At 37.2% G+C, this 20,461-nt stretch overlaps 1 protein-coding gene across 1 annotated transcript in view; it reads left to right on the forward strand.

The window, feature by feature from the left end:
- Positions 1 to 15,181, forward strand: part of CDH9 (cadherin 9) — a 92,386-nt gene extending 77,205 nt beyond the window's left edge. Inside the window, exons 9-12 of the mRNA XM_071736633.1 lie at positions 221 to 342; positions 9,655 to 9,772; positions 9,867 to 10,118; positions 13,971 to 15,181. Coding sequence (XP_071592734.1) covers positions 221 to 342; positions 9,655 to 9,772; positions 9,867 to 10,118; positions 13,971 to 14,452 — 974 coding nt within the window. The 3' untranslated portion in view covers positions 14,453 to 15,181. The remainder of the gene's footprint in view (positions 1 to 220; positions 343 to 9,654; positions 9,773 to 9,866; positions 10,119 to 13,970) is intronic.
- Positions 15,182 to 20,461: the final 5,280 nt, after the last annotated feature.

Here is a 20,461-nt window from a genome sequence, read left to right on the forward strand (position 1 = left end):
GGAATACCTATACTATAATGTTCCCAGTATATATAGGGCTTTTAGGAATACAGAATGTATGACAGTAGAAAATGAAATATAGTTGGTTTAATATAATCAAGATAAACTAACATTTCTCTTAATTATTGGGAAAAAAAAAGTCAAAGAGTTTCAAGTCTTTTCGTAGTCTTTACAAGACTGTAAACTTTGCTTTGTACTATAAATAATTTTCTTGTTTCAGATAATCCTAAACAAAGTAGCCAGATACCTGTCTACATCCAGATTTTGGACATAAATGATCATGCACCAGAATTTGCCAATTACTATGAAACATTTGTTTGTGAAAATGCAAAAGCAGGACAGGTAAAAAAATACTTTTGTTACTGAAGAACTTGTAATGAAACTGTCTTGGAATACCATGATGAAGACATTAATGTACTTTATGTGAACGGGTGTACACCAGCTCAGCTTCTTTATTGTCTACCTTCTACAAAAACTACCAGTTGATATAGAAAAGGTTTGAGAGATAAAAGATGCAGGAATTCAGAACCAGGATATTACAGAAATCTTTTAATATTACTTACATTATAACCAACAGCTATTTTTTCTAATGCCGGGTAACCTTTCAGTTTTAGATCCTGAGAAGAAAGATACATGTTTTGCAGAATTTAAATTATGTGAATGTTTCTCAGAGAAAATGATTTGATAACAGATTGAGTACCTAGAGATTATCTTTCAAACATGGGCCTCGGTCCAGGAGGCCTTTTCTCTCTCTAATCAATGCATTAGTAGAAGCAAAAGCTTTAAATCATTATTACTGCTGGCACAAACCTAAATGGCATTCGACTCTACTGGAGAGAGGCCAGGAGGGTGCCCTAAACTCATCTTAGGTCTGTCCTTGTGTCTCACTAGTTTTACACTGACATGATACAAAGCTGTCTGACTTCATGAAAAGTATGTGGAAAGGATCTGAATGTAGGAGGTTTTTTTTTGTCCTCACAGAACAGTGAACATACAGCACTCAAAGGCTTTACAGTTTCACCATGGTACGGGCCAGTGTTGTGTTAAACACAAGGGTTGCACTTAAAGTAGCATCAGTAGTACCTGAGATGCGTCTACAATTTCAGGTCCAGCAGAACTCCCAACAGGGCAAGAACATGCAAATTTACCAGATGTAATTCCAATGATGTTTTATGAATGTTTTACATATAAAAAATAAATTTAAAAATAAATTAAAAACATAACAAAAAGAGGACACAGTGGATTGCTGGAATTTGCATACCATTTTACTTATTTTTCACTCACTGCAACCACTATTTGAAGTAAGGTAGATGGGTTCAAAAGACAGAGGATACTTAGAGTAAAATGGGATATTTGACCATTATTTTAATTCTTTTTCAAGAAATTCTTACTATTTTTTATGCAAATGACATATTTTTTATGCATATCAAAGGCAGTGTTGAATTAAATTAAATGGAAGGAACTGTGGAAGGAATTATAGTATCAGAAAAATTAACAAGGAGCACCTTTCAAAAAACCTGAGGTTTATGATCAGAATATTGTGTCTTAAGCAGTGACATAAATTTTTAAATAAGTATACAGTTCAGGTCTTGCAGAATGAGCAAGAATTCCTTAAATTCCTGAATTCTGGTTATTGTACCCTCACAGTTTTACTTTATGATTTGTAAGCTGTTTTTTACAGGTAGAATACATTCAGATAATTCTAGCCATGAATTTCAAGCAGCTGGCATTTGACTTAAATTCTATATGTGCAACAAAATCTCTTTGGACACATGAAACTGGGACAAATACACCTTAAAATTTCCCTATAATGACTGACAACAAAGTGAGACATATTTAATTGCATAACACAAAGAAAGGTTACAAAGCTTACGAATGAGTATTTTATTTCCATTAATCATGCAACTTTATCAACTAGCAAAGACAGGTTTTGTCATATATTTCAACAAAATTCAATCCAGGCATACTGCTTGTCGGTTTCCTTAACCCAGTTTCTATCTAGCATACTTGATGAAATAACTATTAATATATACAATTTAATTTCAGTTGCTACTAAATTCTGTGTTTTCCCCAAAACAGAGATGGCATAGGCCTGCTAGATAGGCATATTATTATTCAGACCTTCTTCTATGTCTAATGTACCAATGTAATGCCAGGAATTATTATTCCTGATTGTAAAAGTCCACAAAAACACTAGATAAATGGTATGCATCATATGTAGCTGCAGAAGAATGAGAGGTTTGGAACATACTTCTATTTTTAAATATTAGATTCCTTAAGACAGGCATCTGGGTTCATATCTGGACATTTAAACATAGATGGTATAGTATTTCAGGAAAGAGATTACCTCCAGTACATGAGACTACTTTTATTTTGTTGCCTAAAAATTTGGATGAATATAGAGAAATAAACTGGAATACTTTGGCTGCAGATGCTAAGTTCCTTTATTGTTTAGCACTTCCCCTATAATACAAAAAAGATACAGAAGCATGCGTTCACTTAGTACTACTCCATCCTATTTTACAAACCACCTAAATTACCTGTCTTATTAGAATCATTATTGCTTCTTGACACATCACAGGAGTACTTCTACATGTCATACCCATGGCAGGAGTGCCAGGCTGAGAATATAAATACATTCAGTTATTTTTAATTTTTTTAAAATTTAATTAATTTAATTCATTTTTTTTAATCAGGCCCAGCTATTAATCACTTTGGTCTCTAAATCTCAGGTGCATCAGGAAGCAGTCAGAATGATCAAATATTGCTCCCTGACACCAAGCGACTCATTCTCAACATCAGCACATCTTAAAGGCTGTGCTCATTGTGTTTTTCAGATAGCCTTTGGAGAGTCAGAGGAAAGAAAATATATAAAGTCCCTCCTCCTCCCCTGCATCTCTTTTCTCTCCAAAAAATGGTATAACTGAGAAGAAAAGAAGGTGCATAAATAACTGTATTCCTTAGGCTGGAACAGATTTGTCACCATGTGAGTCCTGTTCCACTGGCCAACACACAAAAATATGATGTATCCTTCTTTTTTGCAAAATTTAAAAATCCTTACTATTTTGATGGTATGTTAGAGCCCTAGGGACTGTTGTGGGGATGTCTCTGACACAAGTTGTCTCATGCCCTTGTCAAGGGAATTAGTTGGGTCTTTTTAGCTGGATAAGTCCTCTCCATGGAAACCAGGAAAATTTACTTGAAAAGAGACTGTTTTAACTGAACAATTTGCTAGTAAAAATTTAGCTAATTTTAATACTCATCAGTTACAATTTCTTTCAGAAGATAACCTTTGTTGTTTTGTTTTCTTTTTTCTTTTTTTTTTTTCACTGATGCTATATTCTTTCCTACCATTCAGGGGCTCTCAGGCATCAGAACAGAAAAACTGTTTGCTTCCTCTTTATGAAAGATGACAGATTTTCGTTTCATTAGTCTCCGTACTCCCTCTCCCTTTTTCAGATGGAGCAGACAGCAATCACATTTTTCATGTGTCTATTGCTGATTATCAGTCACAAGTTTATACATTGTAGCTGCTTTCTCTAGATAGACACCTATTGGCTTGAGTTAGTGAGAGACCCATGGCAACAGTCTGTCTCTCTTTTGAAGTAAAAATTGGCATTCAAGGGAGAATTTTCCAACTTCTGATAAGCATTCAGTCCTGCTTCAAAACTGCAAATACATTTGTGGATTAGAGCCATTTGAAAACCAAACTGTTTTGCATTTCCAAACACAAGGCTTTATTAAGTGTTAGGCATTTTAGAACATTTCTAAAGACAGAAAGCATGAAGATCAAAGGTCTATTCAAGCCTACACGTATGTGATGGAGGCTGCTGCAGCTACCACCATGCAGGTGCATAGGCTATAATTGTGCCTGAACACCTGTGATCATTCTTGCTACAAAAGGACAAGAGGCATCCACTGAGATTTTGCTTTTGAAAGACTTCCATGTAGAGACACCTGAGCTATTATTTCTTAATTCCTAAATAAATGTAGGCATTATGAGTTCTACTAAAAAATCTTCATCCTCTTACACTGTGTTATATTATTAAGACATTCAAGATTAGTTAGCGACTGACCCTACCAGATCATACAGGGAGGACAACAGGCAAGAGAAGCAAGGATGGGGAAAACATAAAGTCATTCTTCCATCATTCTGCCATAGTATTTGTTTTGTTCTAAAAAAGTCTCAGGGAAGAGCAAACAGCAAAATGTCCCAAAAAATTCCTTTCTCAAGTGCCTAGTGATATTTTTGAAGTCTTATCTCAGAAGCAGCTGCAAGCAGATGAATGACATTTGAGAAATTTCTCTGTTGTACATTATCCAGGTTTAAGTAAGAGAATAATAAAACAAGAACAAAAGCCCAAATGATTCAAGTGGATTGAAAGCTTACTCCTCTGCATATATTTAACCACATACAAAACACAACAAAACTCAGCAGCTGTTTCTCTACCTCTAGCTTAACAATGTCTATCTTACCTCTCTGAGACTCAAAGAAAAACTTTCTGCTATATAACAATTAAATTATTTTAAAACTTCAGAAAGACACTGTCTACAAAAGCAGACTATCTTTAAATTCCTGTGAAAGTGACATTATTTTTCACTGTCTTATTTGTAGTGAATTTTAAAAGAAGGAATTTTGAAAAAAAACAACAAAAAAACCACTCCCAAAAAAACCACCAAAAAAAACCCCCAACACATTAAAAATACTGTAACCACCAACTTGCTTCTATTTAAAAAAGAAGCAGCAGCAGATTACATTGAAAATATTCAATTAGTATCAAATTTTGTTTTATTAGTAGAAAATTTTAACCTGAAAGCACACCACATCTGTCCACCCATGGACCTCATCTTTTTCAGCTTTCTTCAATGAAGCTTTCAGTAATCCATCTGGAGCACCTTGCTGTGTTTTTAAAGTGTGTACCCTGGAGTCAGTGTGCATCTGTAGGTTATCTGCATGGCACGCCAAGCCAGCGCAGACTGAAAAACAGATCTGAAAAGTCTCTGGCTGGTGCTGGCCTCTGTACTGTGAAAGATGCACTCCCAGATTAATGTTTGCTTTAATGGTTCTTATATTCCTTCAAGAGGGCATCCAAGGCTGAGCCAATGACTCAGGTCTCCTACTTGTGCAGCTTACTGTGGCCACAAATAGAGCCTTAGAAACAGTGAAGGTTTGCTCTGAAGTGCACAGGGCCCCTTGTTATTTCAGAATGACTCCACCTAGTTTTTACTCACTTTCTGCCTTAAAAAAACACCCTGTAGAAAGCTGGAAAGCTTATTCCTTATAGGCAGATAATTATAAGGAATATGTCACTAGGTACTCTATTCATCCCAAAACACTTTTTCAAATATTAATATGAATAGCTATAAAATAGCCCAAATATAATACATAATTACAAGTATGTCTGTGGCATAAGTCACGGCCTTAAAAAGGCAGTTTTTAGGAGGAAAAAAAATTACACAAACATTATTATAATTGAACAATTTCCACATTTGAAAAAATATGCCAGTAGGAAATAGGTCCAAACCCTTTAAGAGAATCTCTGGTTTCATCACGTAAGAAATCCTTCAAGAAAGTTTTCCAACGGGAATTCACAACTCATCTTATATTGTCACTTTGCCTCGAATGTAAAAGAGAAAATTTTATGACACAGAATCATAGAACTGTAGAATGGTTTGGGTTGGAAGGAACCTTAAATGATATCTAGTTCCAACTCCCGTGCTATGGACAGGGACACCTCCCACTAAACCAGGTTGCTTAAAGGTGTATCCAACCTGGCTTTGAACACTTCCAGGGAGAGGGCATCCACAACTTCCCTGGGCTACCTGTCTGAGTGTGTCATCACCCTCACCTTCACACTCATACCAACGCCGAAGTTTTTATTTTTAGTATCCTCAAACAAAAGTGACCACTCAGAACTTAAAAGTATGCAATAAGAATCACCCCAGGGTATGAAACTGGTTTTTTAAACAGACAGAAATGCACACGCATGTGAACATACAGTTGTCATAATAATGCTGTATTTTCCAAATTGTCCTCATTTGCAAAGGAAACAATGCAAGAATTAAAAAAAATAGGAATGCTTTTTATCTTCTCTAAGCCTGGCATGCTTGAAACATATTTGAATAAAAATAATTCTTCGAAATAACTATTCCCTCATAAATCTCACAGAATCAGAGACCTTTCTCTGAACTCCTGGTGAAAAGGTGTGACGAGTGATCATAACTCAATGTCCAGAACTGCTTCAAAATGGAAGAATGCATTTCAAACATAAGATTTCAAAATGTACATGAAAATAGCATTATTATTTTTCGTAAAACTGTGGCACTTAAAATAGAAATAGCCACATCTCTTTCATTTCTGCAGTGATTATCATTTCTCCTTTATTTACAGCTACAAAACTGAAAACAAACAAATATTTTTAATTTCCTTTCATCTATTCATAATTTGGAAAAATTCAAGTGCAATCATCTTTTACTGTTGTTTTTCTTCGAGTCTGCTATATTTCCTGGTGGAAGAACAGCTGTTTCTCAATTTATGCAGCCAATAGTTAGAGCAGGTAATGAATTGTGGTTTTTTTCCTTCTTCAACACCACCCTCAACAGTAAGTTTTCAATGTAGAATTATTAGAATCGTACAATGCATTGGGTTGGAAGGGACTTTTAAAGGTCATCTAGTCCAATCCCCTGCACTGAGCAGGGCCACCTTTAACTGGATCAAGTTGCTCAAGTCCCATCAAACCTGACCTTGAATGTTTCCAGGGATGGAAACCTCCATCACACCTCCATCACCTCTCTGGGCAGCCTGCTCCAGTGATTCACCACCCTCATAGTTAAAAACTTTTTCCTAATATGCAATCTAAATCTCCCTTGCTCTAGTTTAAGACCATTGCCCCTTGTCCTATCCCAACAAGCCCTTGTAAAATGTCCCTCCCCAGCTTTCTTGTAGCCCCCCCTTCAGATACTGGAAGGCAGCTATAAGGTTTCCCCAGAGCCATCTCTTTTCCAGGCTGAACAACCCCAACTCTCTCAGCCTGCCTCCAAACCAGAGGTGATCCAGCCCTCTAATCATCTTCGTGGTCCTCCTCTGGACGTGTTCCAACAGGACCATGTTCTTGGGTGGAGGGCTCCAAAGCTGGACATAGTACTCCAGGTGAGGTTTCATGAGAGCAAAGAGGCAGAATCACCTCGATCTGCTGTCCACACTTCTTGTGATGCAGCCCAGGATGCAATTGGCTCACTGGGCTGCAAGCATGCATTTCATGCTCATGTCCAGCTTGTCATTCGCTATGTAATTAGGTTCCTCTATGCCTGGCACAATTGTCTTCCTCCAAATGAATGAAAGGTTTCAACACCAAATCCTACAAGCATCCCACTAATTACATCTCAAAAAGCCCAAAAATACTCAACTGCAACTTCTGGTAACTATTGTATCAGGTCATTTTCTCCTTGAGTTTTTCAGCAAGTAGTTGCACAAATATAATCACTTATTCTAATCCTCTATCTTCTCTTTGGTACTTTTACACTTCTGTCTTTTCAAACTTCTGAAAATAGGAGAGGAAAATTTTCCATTTGGTATTTTAGTCCTACCAGTAGGGGTTGTTTTGATCATAATGCTACACTTCACATTAAGCAATGCAAAACTGAAACTAAGCATCATACTGGTCTTGCTCTCTGTATCTGGCTCTCTCTATCAGAGACAGATTATGGCAAAGAGAAAAGCAATGAGACATTGGAAAACTCTTGACATAATCAGAGACTCAGCAAAACACTGAACAGGCTATAATGCTGTTGAAAGGAATTGATTCATCTTGGGAATCAGCTAAAACTTTAAAAAATAGATTCTAAATAGATTCTAAGATCATCAAATGCATTAAAAGTGAAGAGCCTTTAATATGTTTTTATTATAATCACACTTAGAAAAACTGCATAAATCTGCCTTCAGCTTAGTCACATCCTCTTGTACAAGGCGGATGTTCCATAATTACCTTTCAAGTTATTCAGTATTCTTCAAAAATTACAAGAAAAGGATACAAGAAATGTGGCTGTTTTAGAAGAAGTTGCTAAAAGTTAAATAAGCAAAACCCAGTATCCTCTACCATTTTGTTTCATAACAACTTAATATTATTAGCTGAAATAACAGTATGCCAAAATTAACCACAACTACTGGGCCAAAATACTCATTGTGTGTTACAGCACTAGTAGTGGTATGTTTCTGAATCATGCTGTAAGAAAAACACTTTAATATTTTTGGTAGCCTTATAAATGTATTTGGTTCATAGTGTTCCATCCTGAGAGATACTGAATATCCTCCAAATATTAACTCTATCCTCAAGCTGATGTTCAGAGAAAGTACATAAGAAAAAGACATTCCTTAGTTGATTGTTGCAAAATTTAAAAATTGTATCAGTGCTACCAGTCAATTATTGTATTTCTTGAAGAATTCATGCTGTACTTCCCCTGGAAATATCAGAAAAATAAGGTACAAGGCAAGTCTTTGATAAGTAGTGGCTTTGATGTCTGTGGGAATTCATGACATAGCATGCTGAAAACACTTGAAAACCTCAAGGCAGACATTGGCTCTCTCATGGCTTTGAATGAAACCATTCTGACTGCTAAGCTCTTTCTGCCTTTAAGTTAAGGTGCCATAGGATCTCGCCTGTACTGAGTTGAAGCATCCTCAGAGAAAGCCTACTCCCATTCTCAGACCACTAAGCTTTCTCATCTTGTGACTGAACTCAAAAACAACCTTGTACGCTAACGTGGAGTGTGGGTCACCTTCCAGTGTGATCCCCACCAGGGAGTGCAAATAACAGAGCAGTCATTCATGTGGCTCACTAGAGATACATGCAACTTGGTGTTAACTGCTGCAAATCATGTCACAAACCACATCTATTCACAGGTAGCTTTTCCTTCCTCAGTTCTGCAGCTGTTCTCCTTAGACTCCATTTATCAGTCTTAGACTGATAGACAGATAGACAGAAAAAGTAAAATTTCTAGCATATGTGTCTACATATACATGGGTACACATATTTGTATATGTTCTGATGCAGCAGGAAAACCTGTGCAATTCAGAGGTACTGCTGAAGCCTTTCTTTTTCAGTCCACTTCAACACTGACCTTATGCTGGCACTACTATCACCCCTTCGCAGCTGGATTTGAGTGGCTTTGTTAGAGCAGCTGTAAAGTTCCAAAGCCAGAGATTTCAGCTTAGGAGGTAGTAAAGCATCTCTTTTTATTACTTCAGGAGAACCCAACATTCTGCCAGTGCAGTGCTCTAATTTATCACCAGGAACAGATGAGATGGACTGGGAATTGGATCCACTTAATGACGGGTTTACACACTACTCTGTGTCATTGCTACATGAGGCCACAGGAGGTTCATGGCTTATTCAGAAGGGCAATTGTTTCTGTACCACTGCAAGATACTGAGTACAAATCAAAGCACAAATCTTGCAGTGAGGACTTATCCTCTTCCCTTTTGTGTATTAAAAAACCCAAGCTGCTTACTGTAACCTCTACTCTGTCTATGTGGGAAACATTTGGCTTAGGACATCAGTTTGTGTCTTCAGATAGATTTTACTAGACTTGAGAAACGGAAACCTTATTTCAAACAGAAGATTTCTAAAATGGTGTGAAATACTGTTTTCTTTATAGCTGATACAGACTGTGAGTGCAGTTGACAAAGATGAGCCTCCTCGAGGACACAAATTTTTCTTTGAGTTGGTGCCTGAATTTGCTGTTCATCCCAACTTCTCCATTGTAGACAACAAAGGTAACTGCTGACCAGCACCATCCTCTCCCCCCCGCCCCCATACCATGTAAAACTCCATTCAGCAACATCTGTGTATTCTGCTTTTCCATTCTAGATAACACAGCAGCAGTTATGACTAGAAGAAACGGATACAGCCGTAGTAAGACCAGTACATATCTTCTGCCAGTCATAATATTTGACAATGACTACCCCATCCAGAGCAGCACAGGCACACTGACCATTCGGGTGTGTGCCTGCGACAGCCGAGGGAACATGCAGTCCTGCAACGCTGAGGCCTTGCTCCTCCCTGCTGGCCTCAGCCCTGGGGCTCTGGTTGCCATTCTCCTCTGCATCATTATCCTCCTAGGCAAGTACTTGTGACAAGATTGTTAGTTGACGAGGCAAAAGTCTGGCCACTTCCAGACCCTTGGTATTATTCAACTCCTTATTCACATAACGCTGCAGAAAAATATTTAATACTTGATGTGGCACCTCCTGTTGGAGAGGGAACTACTGTGAGTTGTTTGTCATGACTCTTAAGAAGAATGTGCAAAAAAAACGAGGCTATCACTGTTACTCAAATGAAATAAATTTTTAAAACTAGGGTTAGTTTTAGATACCATACTTATTTGAGTAACATTTTATGTTCATTTAGACCCAAGACTTTAAAATCATGATAAATTTTGCTGTGATTAAAAAATATAACTTATACTATCTTTTTATTCATTTTTATATTTTAAAGTCAGGAAATATTTAGCTTAAAAGCATGTAAGAGAAATGTTCAACTATTTCCATGTGGTAGCAAAAGCAGCTAATTAAATGAAACTTTAGCAAAGAAGTTGCATGGGGAAGGGGAGAGTAGAAGCATTAAAAAGATGGGATGATATATGAAGAAACTAGAATATACCCTAGATAATAACCTGGTTTTAAGAAAAAAAAAACAAAACAAAAAAAACCCCAAACAAAAAGCAAACCACCACAATTGCAATTTTCATGTTTTACCTACCAGCAAAATGTCTCCTTGCAAATGCCATCATCTCTACATTCCAGTAAAACTCTGGAAAACCTTTTTCTGTCCACTGTCCTAGCAAACACTGCTTGCCAAGGGGGCAGTGACAAGCCTAAAGATATCAGTTTATATAGTTCTAAAAAGGTAACTTTTTTCAGTCTTTAAACTTTATTCAAGCTACCTCCAGTAAATATTCAGAGGACCACAGAGGTTGTTAGGAAAGGGTTAATACGTAGGAATAATGTAGGGGCAATATGTAGGGGCATAGGGAAGGGATGAACAAACGGGTTCAAACATTGCCGCTTGCCGTGGTTTGAGTCAGGCCGGTAACAAAGAACGACGCAGATACTTTCCCCTTCCCCCATTAGAATGACGAGGAGGAAATCCACCCAGAACCTTGTGGGTCAAGACAGCAGCCCTGAGGTTGGCGCTCACCAATTACACTCACGGGCAAAAGAGACTCAACTTAGGGGAAAACCAATTTATCATTAATCCAATCAAAACAGGGCAAGGAGAAAACGCAAACCAGAGGTTAAATACTTTCCCCCCACCTCTCCCTTCTTCCCGACCCGAAATTACTTTGTTTTCTGTATCTCTGCATTCTCCTCCTACAGCGTCACAGGGGTGACGTGAAGTGGGGTTTACAGTCTGGACATCACAGGTTGTTTTATGCCGCTCCTACCTCCTCGGGGAGAAGGATTCCTCAGTCTTCTCCTACTCCAATGTAGAGTCCATCCTATGGGAGAAAGCCTTTCATGAACCCCTTAAACATGAGTCCCTCACACCAGGCACAGTTCCTCAGGAGCAAACTGCTCCAGTGCGCGGGGCTCACAGAGCCACGGACTGCTTCGAGAACAGTCCCCTCCATGGCTGCAGGTCCACACCATCTACTCTGTGATCGTCCACAGGCTGCAGGTCCAGAGCTGCTTCAATGGGATCCTTCATGGGCAGCAGGTCCACAACATCCTTCAGGGTCTGCTCTACTGTGATCCTCCAAGGGTTGCAGGAGACAGACTGCTGTCTCACCATGGGACACAGAGAAAAATCTCTGCTCATGCCCCTCCCTCTCCTTCCTCACCGACTTTGGTCTCCCTGCTCCAGCATTGCTCTCCTCAGGTGTTGCTCTCTCTTCTGGTGGTGTTCTCTGTCTTCTAGAAGTGCTTTCTCTCACCTCCCCCTCTCCTCTGCCCTGCTCTTCATTAAGGGTGTTTCCCCTTCTTGAATGTGTTAATTGCTGAGGTGCACATCCATTGTTCCCTGATGTCCTGAGGTGGGGCCAGGCATTTTGGAGATGGGAGAGCTATTCAGAAGCTACTTACGTGAGCCACCCTGGGGGGCCCTTTCCCTGATACCAGAAACAGCACTGCACCAACCCAGAACGCTGCTGTCCTGGTTTCAGCATTAACCAACTTGTATTTCCCAGGATGTTGCCCAAGCATAGTCTGAGCTGAGAACTTAAAGGGCACAGCTTCCAGCAGACCAACCATTAGCATTCAAACTCTTGCAAATGTAGCTCTCCACCCCACCTAGGTCTTAACACCATGTCAACATGCTCTGTGTCTTGAAAGCCACCCTTCGTGCCCCAACACAGAGCATGAAATGTGTGCATGAAACACATGCTCCCACTCAATCATTATGAAAACATCACTGTGGTCTGCTGCAATGCTGTAGTACAGAAACATTGGACTAAAATAAAAAATCAAGTTGTTCCTTAGGACTACAGACATAGCACATGGGACTCACAATGTGGTCAGGGACCAGTGCTGTGCAAACCAAGTGTGACCACTTTGTGTCTCTTGGCCCCAGGGTCAGAGCCCCTGATCTACTTAGAAACTCAGATGTAGCTGCAGCCAGAGTAGTATGAAGCTGAATAGCATCTAAACAGAACTGTTGGTCCACAGATAATGTGGTTCTCAGCACTTTACGTAATTTTCCAACAAGATACAGTGTGTTAGGAAGTAGATTGTTGTCCTCATGTCCAAAATACAAGAGATATTTTAAGTACTTGGCTGTGAAAGATACTTCTTAATAACCAATTAATGATCTTCCCTAATGTTGTATATGAAGTTTATAAACCTAAGTGGGCTATTATCTAGCACTAGTAAAACATGAAAATAATGGTTCCTGTACAGGTACAAAACCACCAAAAAAAACCCAAAAAACTAAAACAAAACAAAAAAAAAAACCCCAGAACAGGCTTTACAGTTGCAGCATTGTACCATGGCATGTGAAAGTCTCTATTCCTCTCTCCCTGTCTTCATAATGTTCAATTTTCCCTTTTATTCACTAATACTTAAATCATTTATAGTCCTAAGACTCAACAAAAGTGCTCAGCAACACTGCAATGCATGATGTTGGCAACCACTGTTATGTCTCCTTGACGGATGATCTTGCTTGCGGATAGACTCTTCTATTTACTACAGCTATTGCAATTAGTGTCAGATTTTTAAATGCATTTAAGCATTGAATTCCTACTGAAATCAATAGCATTTAGGCACCAGGATGTATTTACAAAACTCATTTTCAGTCTTTCATCTCCCTCTGTAGATTTTCATTTTGTGTCGATACTTACCTCTCCAAAAGGAAAAGTTATTCAACTAATATTTCTTAAGCTAAAGGAAACATGTTTTTAAAAAGAAACATTTAGTAGCAAAGACTGTATTTCAGTTTTTCCAGTCATTGAAGTAAAAATAATTTTGTCAATCATATTGATAGGTGAAGGTCTTCAGGTTCTTCTTTTCAAAAGGACATGTAGATCCCATTTTCAAAACTGTGTTGGGCACTTTGGAATACCAAAATCACTACCCTACAAGAGACTGACTTCTGCATATGATATTCTACTAAATTTGACAAAATCACCTTTCATGACTGCCAAGAACACATCACTTAACAAAAGTAAAATCGAAGTCAGACCTTAGTAGTATGGTATACTTTAAGACATTGTCTGTTATTTGACTTCGGAACAATTGTATACCTATTTTGAAGGCATAATATTTTAAATGTTGCTCCCATAGGTTTAAAAAAGCAAAAGTTTTTTTACTATTTTTCCCTCTGTACTTCATGTTGGAGATTGCTTTTGTCACTATTTTCCTATTAGAAGTCCCATCTCCAGCTTAAAACTTTTCCAGTTCAGCACATAATGTAAAATATTGGCTCATTTATTTAATTTCTAACTACCCATTTCTTCATTCACCTTTTGTTTCCACTCAGTATTAGTTGTCTTATTTACGGCCCTCAAGAAACAGAGGAAGAAAGAACCTTTGATCATTTCAAAGGATGATGTTCGGGACAATATTGTGACCTATAATGATGAAGGAGGTGGGGAAGAAGACACGCAGGCCTTTGACATCGGTACACTGAGAAATCCAGAAGCGAGGGAGGAAAGTAAGATGAGAAGAGATGTTATCCCAGAAACTATCTTTCAGATTAGACGGACTGTACCTCTCTGGGACAATATTGATGTTCAAGATTTTATTCATAGAAGGTTAAAGGAAAACGATTTAGATCCATCTGCCCCTCCTTACGATTCACTAGCAACATATGCCTACGAAGGAAATGATTCCATAGCAAATTCACTCAGCTCCCTGGAATCCCTTACCACAGAGGGCAACCAAGACTATGATTACCTCAGTGACTGGGGACCTCGGTTTAAAAAACTAGCAGATATGTATGGTGGAGAGGACAGCGACTGAGACTGGAAAAGTAATCTGTGACACGGTCAGTGTTAGTGGAATTCATGTCTATGTTACTAGATAAAGTGGCCTACTCTCTCTTACTTGAGAATAAAAAATTTACAAAAAATAGGTGTTGTCTTAGTAAGAGTTTGCTTAATCAATAAGTCAAAGTGAGTGAATATGAATTTTTTTTAAATCTAAATCACTCTCTCTGTCTAGAAACCTCTGATAAAAGGTTTTCACGGACAACAAAGACAATAAAAGGCTTTTTGTGCCTTTGATAATGAAATTGAAACTTTTTTTTTAAATTGCTTTGCATTACCTTTCCTACTAGCTGGGACAGTGTGAACTTGCAGTGTAACAAAATCTCAAAAATATACCTTAAAAGACTAATATTACTGCCATATTTATTGAGTTAAAGATTGTTGGTGTGTTGATTCATCATGATATTTTTATATATGTATATTTATATTTTTGTATTTTTATTAAATAAATTAGTATTTATAAAAACACTACTTAATCATGTACTTTGTCAATCATGAATAGCTGTCCAACCTTTCTGAACAAAAGAAACTGCATATTGTGCAACACTTCATTTTTCAATGCATCTTCTTATATTGGATTAATGATTGAAATGTACTGTGCAAGAACAATATGGAGAGAGTGCTCTGTAATGGAAATGCAGTGTAGAAAAAAGAAAAATAATTCTGAAAAAGTCGTTATAAATAAATGCAGTGTGACTTGCAATGTGTATTACTATATGGCATAATAATATAATTTAATTGTGAAACTCTACCCCACATATATTATTATATGATCAGGTGACCAGTGAGAGCTTTTAAAAAGTATAAGCCTGGGGAATTAAGATCGATTCTGGTAGATACAGAATAAAAAAAAGAAAAAACAAAAAAAGCCTTTTAAAAACTGCAATACTTAAGCAAACATCAATAATGAAGGCTTTTGTATTCTAATCTTATTTTTGTGGTTTCGAGGCAATTAGGAAAATCAGACATTATGAATAGCATATTTTAAAATCAAAGCAAGACAAGCAAAAAAAAACCAAGTCCAAGTAATATTTTATTAAAGGTGCTAGTGTTCTCTTCCTTCAAATAAGTGCATAAATTTTCATATTTTCTAAAATTTTAATGACAATCTTCCAGTATATGTTTATTTTTTTAAACTATTTGCTGGATCAACTTTTATGCAATGTACTTTTTCTTTTTTTTCTTTTTCCACAACATAGGATAGTTTTTACCTGGAGCATATGTAATCTTACTTTGTAAGGTTTATCTACATTTGCTTGAAAGAGAAAATTAAAATTCTTATATTTATGAAAAGAATCAAAGATGTCAACAATATAAGATGCACACTATCAATAGCATTTTGATTTTTAATACTGACTTTAGAGAAAAGCATGTTCGCATAGATGTCCAAAATAATCATGTTTTAAGGTCTTTAGATTACTTAGTTATTTTTCAAATCTTTTCAGACAGAAATTTAAAACTCACATTGGCATTTTACTGAGGCACTCATCTCTTACCAAGAGGATAACAGATAATAGGCTATACACAAAGTCACTTCACCCAGATATAGGAGCACACTCCTGCCTAATTATTTCCTCCCTACTATGTTTACTTTCAGATTATTTCTCAAAATAGCTCTTTACTATTATATATTTTATCCCTCTAGCAAATTCTTCTGCTACCTCCAAAGACAAAGAAGCATGTAAAATTTTCTGAAACTGAATTCCCTTTTTTTTTTTTGTTGTTGTTGTTGTTGTTGTTGTTGTTGGTTTTGGTTTTTTTAGGAAATGTATGTGTATGTGTCAGGGAACTGGAGGGTCCAAACAAGCACTTCAGCAGCTCTCAGTGAGCTGCATGTCAGGTCTGCAACACCATGTTGTGGGAAAAAAATTCTAATGACACAAAAATTCAAAATACTCTGCAACCATGTGACAGTCAGGAACATGGATGTAATGCAGGAACAAGACATCAGTGTATAGCTTCATGGCATAAGAATGCATCTTTCATTTTTGTGCCTTTTGAAGGTGAAAGCAAAGCAAAAGGCTTATGGACACCATGTTCTCAACAATGTTGCTGGCAAAGCAAAAGTACACAGGAATGCGTTAATCTCTCACTGAAATTTTCATAACTTTAAGGCATTGTCTTAAGAGGGGATAAGAGGAAAGAAATATACCATAAACCAGCTATGTCCCTGAAGAGGAATGACTGGGAAAAAAAATTAAATAAAAGGAAAAAAAAAAAAAAAAAAAACAGACAAAAATTACTTAAAGAAATTGTACACCCAAGCTTCATCTCCAGAGACAAACACCATAGTTTAGACTAAGAGACGAGCTTTTAGCAGTCTTTCAAGTTGTCATCAGAAATCTGAATAACACAGAATGGCAGGAAAGAGGAAAATTAAAATATCTCTGTCCCCAAGGAAAGACAGGTACAAACCAGGTATATTGGTGCAGAACACACCAAAGGGTACTACTTTGATTTCAGAGAGGTTATTGTTGAAGGTAAGATGAAGGAAACAGAATTCAAGTTCTTTTTTTCTTGAGGACACATACATTTAATTTAGAAATTATATTTTCCCCATAGAAATAATCTTGTGTATTTTTATTTGACACAGCATTTGTCAGCTGATATGCCTAATTGGTCTTGTTCATTCAAATAAGAATGTTCACTCAAAAACTGAATCAATTTTTCCTATTATAGTTTGGTTTTTTTAATGCATCTTCTTTTATATGTGATGTAACACAGTAAATAATACATCACAGGGAAGGAATTCCTATTCATAGTAGAAACTGTTGTGATATGGGTTCTCCCCAGAATTGAGAGCAAATAAGCTGAGAAAAAGGAGTGAAATGAAGTAAAATATATATATATAAAATAAAATTCCCCAACATATGATGAAGGGTTTGGTTTATATATTGTTTTATTTCCTTTTTCCTCCCGTGACTTTTGTAACATCTTTGTTGAGTTACAAGCTTATCCTGATAAACAGTCTTATGACTGAAAAAAAAAATGCTGGAGGTATTCTCCCACAGAAGGTTAGAGACTCCTCTTTGTGGCATGTTAAGCAACATAATTGCAACTACCACCTTACATAAACATATCTTAACATTTTTCATTAAAGTTTTTCAGAAAAGAATAGTTACACCGAAAAAAAAAAAAAAAAGAAAAAAATCCCTCAGTACTTTTCTTATGCACTGGTGTCAACAGGCAACACCTTCTTTGCTACTACAGACATTTCAACTGCTAATGGTCTAATTTGCACTGAAAGCTGTATTTTAAAGTCACATTAACACCTCAGTCCTCACATATGTTAATCTGACAGAGAGAACACATAGGTGTTTCAGTTACTGCAGAACAGAGTACATTTTATGATGTACAATTTATAGGTGAACTTGAGGAGTTCCAGAAAGAAAAAAAAAAGTGCAGAATGGGGAAATCAAACATTTTTGCTTCTGCTGTAGGATGATGAATAACATTCATATGATTGTCAGCCTACATATAGGGGTAAGTGTATATATATGCATATACATATAAATATAAACCCACTCTATTATCTACAGGTTAAGCAACAGAAATGAAATCTTTAGATACCACTTGAATTCAAACAGAAGTGACCACCTAAAAGAAAAAAAAGCATGGCAGAGGACAAGATGCATTCTACTATATACAAAGATAAGGACATAAACCAATGCAATTTTACAGATTATTTAACATTGTTCTATCATTCTGTTGCTAGAAGGTTTATTTTACATTTTGGTTCATTTAATAAATCATAATTCAAAAAATGAGGGACCTGGCCTGAACACTACTCAAAAATCACTTCACCGTGATTTTTCATCTTCATTAAATTCTCACAGAAAGGAAAATGCAGAAGAGGGCTGTGAATGTAACTCTTCTGGGATTCTAAAGAAATCATGTTGATGTTATTTCTGCAGAGGGAGTGGGTGCCTCTCTGTGGAATCAGCCCACTGGCTGTCACTGGGCACCATGCAACAGAGGAAATCCAGGAACATTTACTTCTTTCTTTGTACTCATCACCCTCCACCATCCCCATTCAAAGCAAAGCACTCTGCAACACTCTTCACCCACTCTAGCAAATCTTATCAGAATACATTTTATCAAATTTCAGATCACCAGTAAAAGAAGAAGTGACAATGTCTTGTCACAACTTCAATGTCTTTTTTTGTAATCTTTCTGGTGTGTACTGCTTTAGAACAACATACATTTTCATAGCAGTCCTGTGATTTAAAATATGAGAATATTCCTGATTTTGTTAATTTTACCATGGAATTTGACACATCTTTTGTCATAATATATTAATAATATACCTTTATCAAGCTTGGAATAAACTCCATAATTTTGAAAAGCTTTTTTTTTTGCTTTTTTTTTTGTAGTCAACATGCCAGGTGTTTCTCCCATCTCTTCTCAAAGGGAAATGACAGGCTGTACAATGTAAGCCTGCACAAACACACATTTTGATTTTTGATGAAAGTAAAACAATAATAACACTATTCCCTGCTTGCAGTTTTGTCCTGCAATTTATATTTGAGTTAGTGGCAGACATTTAGACCACATTAGAAACAGTTTATGATCTGTTAGACTAGTGCAAGAACATCTTTGGAGGAGCACAGGATACAAAAAATATCCTATTTTTAAAATACCGTCCAGGATCTTTACAATTTTCCTGTCCCTCCAGCAGCAGGAGTCAGAATGACCCTCCCAGACACTACACCACATAAGTACATATCTGGCACTTGCTGCTGGATGAAGGGGTGAAAGTTGCAGTTTCATGAGTCAAAATGGTAAGAAGGAAATTAAGGTTGGGATTTCTTTTTCTTGAGAATTGCTCTTGCAGCTGTCAAGCAAGCTGCCAGTTGCTAGGAGCAACAATAATAATACCCACTTCTTATATAATGCTTTTCAGCCATAGTTTTAAAATCTTTCTACAAGGAAGGTCAGTATCATTATCACCATTTTTCAAGTAAGAAAAGCACTTATTTTTGCACCAGTTTCCCCAAGGACACCCAGCAGGACACCAGTGGAGACAGGAGCAGAATCCTGCTCTTGTCTTCACGTGCCACACTACATTGAAGACAAGTAACCATTTAGGAGGCATTAACTTATGTATTGTCCCTGCTTAAACTGATCAGAAATTTTGCCTTTAATTAGCTTTTACTGCCCCTTTTACTTCTTAAAAGAATATGTCTTTCCATGAGACATCATGAGTCAAAGATTGTTTCCCAATTAAGGTTGAATTAAGTATGTGTTTCTGAGACAGGTCCAAAGTAGCTGCAAGAGATGAAGCTGTGGTTCTTTCCTGGGCTTGCTTCCTGGAGGAAAGAGAATGAAAGATTTTTTTAATTCCACGTACAAACTGAAAGAAAGAGAAATGTGGAGAAAGTAAGCCCTAAAAGGTGCAGGAATATGCCCAGGTTTGGCAAAAGAAGTAGCTTTAACCTAGAAGTCAATCTTTCATTTAAAGTATATAACAAGCAGGGTAGAGAGTGGAAGAATAGCAGGTCGTAGTACGCAGCATCAGCTGGTCTCCACTCCTTGAAAATGTATTATTTTTTGTTTCTAAAGGACTCCTTCCAAGCTTTAACATTTGATTTCTTGAGGAGACATTATGGTTTGATTGCTGAAAAAAAGTGCTTTTTCCCTAGCAGTTCCAGATTGGTAATTTAGTGACAAATCTTGAGGAACAAGCCTGAGCAGTGCTCAACAGAGATGCAGAGAGAAAACAAGATGTGAAGAAGCTCTTCAGCACCATCCCCTGCGTAAGTGAAGGGCTTTGTTTCAACTAATGCTCAAATTAGGACACGGCATTGACACTACACAGCACAGCACCATCCAACCGGATCCAGAGCTGGAGCCAAAGGGAGTAAAATGCTTCCCCACCTGCTAACACATATGCTGCCATCTGCAACTTACTGACCAAGGGGGAAATTTGTTCTTTTTCAGAGCAATGGCAGTATACTTTCCTCTGTGCCATGGCTGAGTGCCT

Source organism: Heliangelus exortis, chromosome 2 (genome assembly GCF_036169615.1).
Source record: "Heliangelus exortis chromosome 2, bHelExo1.hap1, whole genome shotgun sequence".
NCBI classification, from domain to species: domain Eukaryota; kingdom Metazoa; phylum Chordata; class Aves; order Apodiformes; family Trochilidae; genus Heliangelus; species Heliangelus exortis.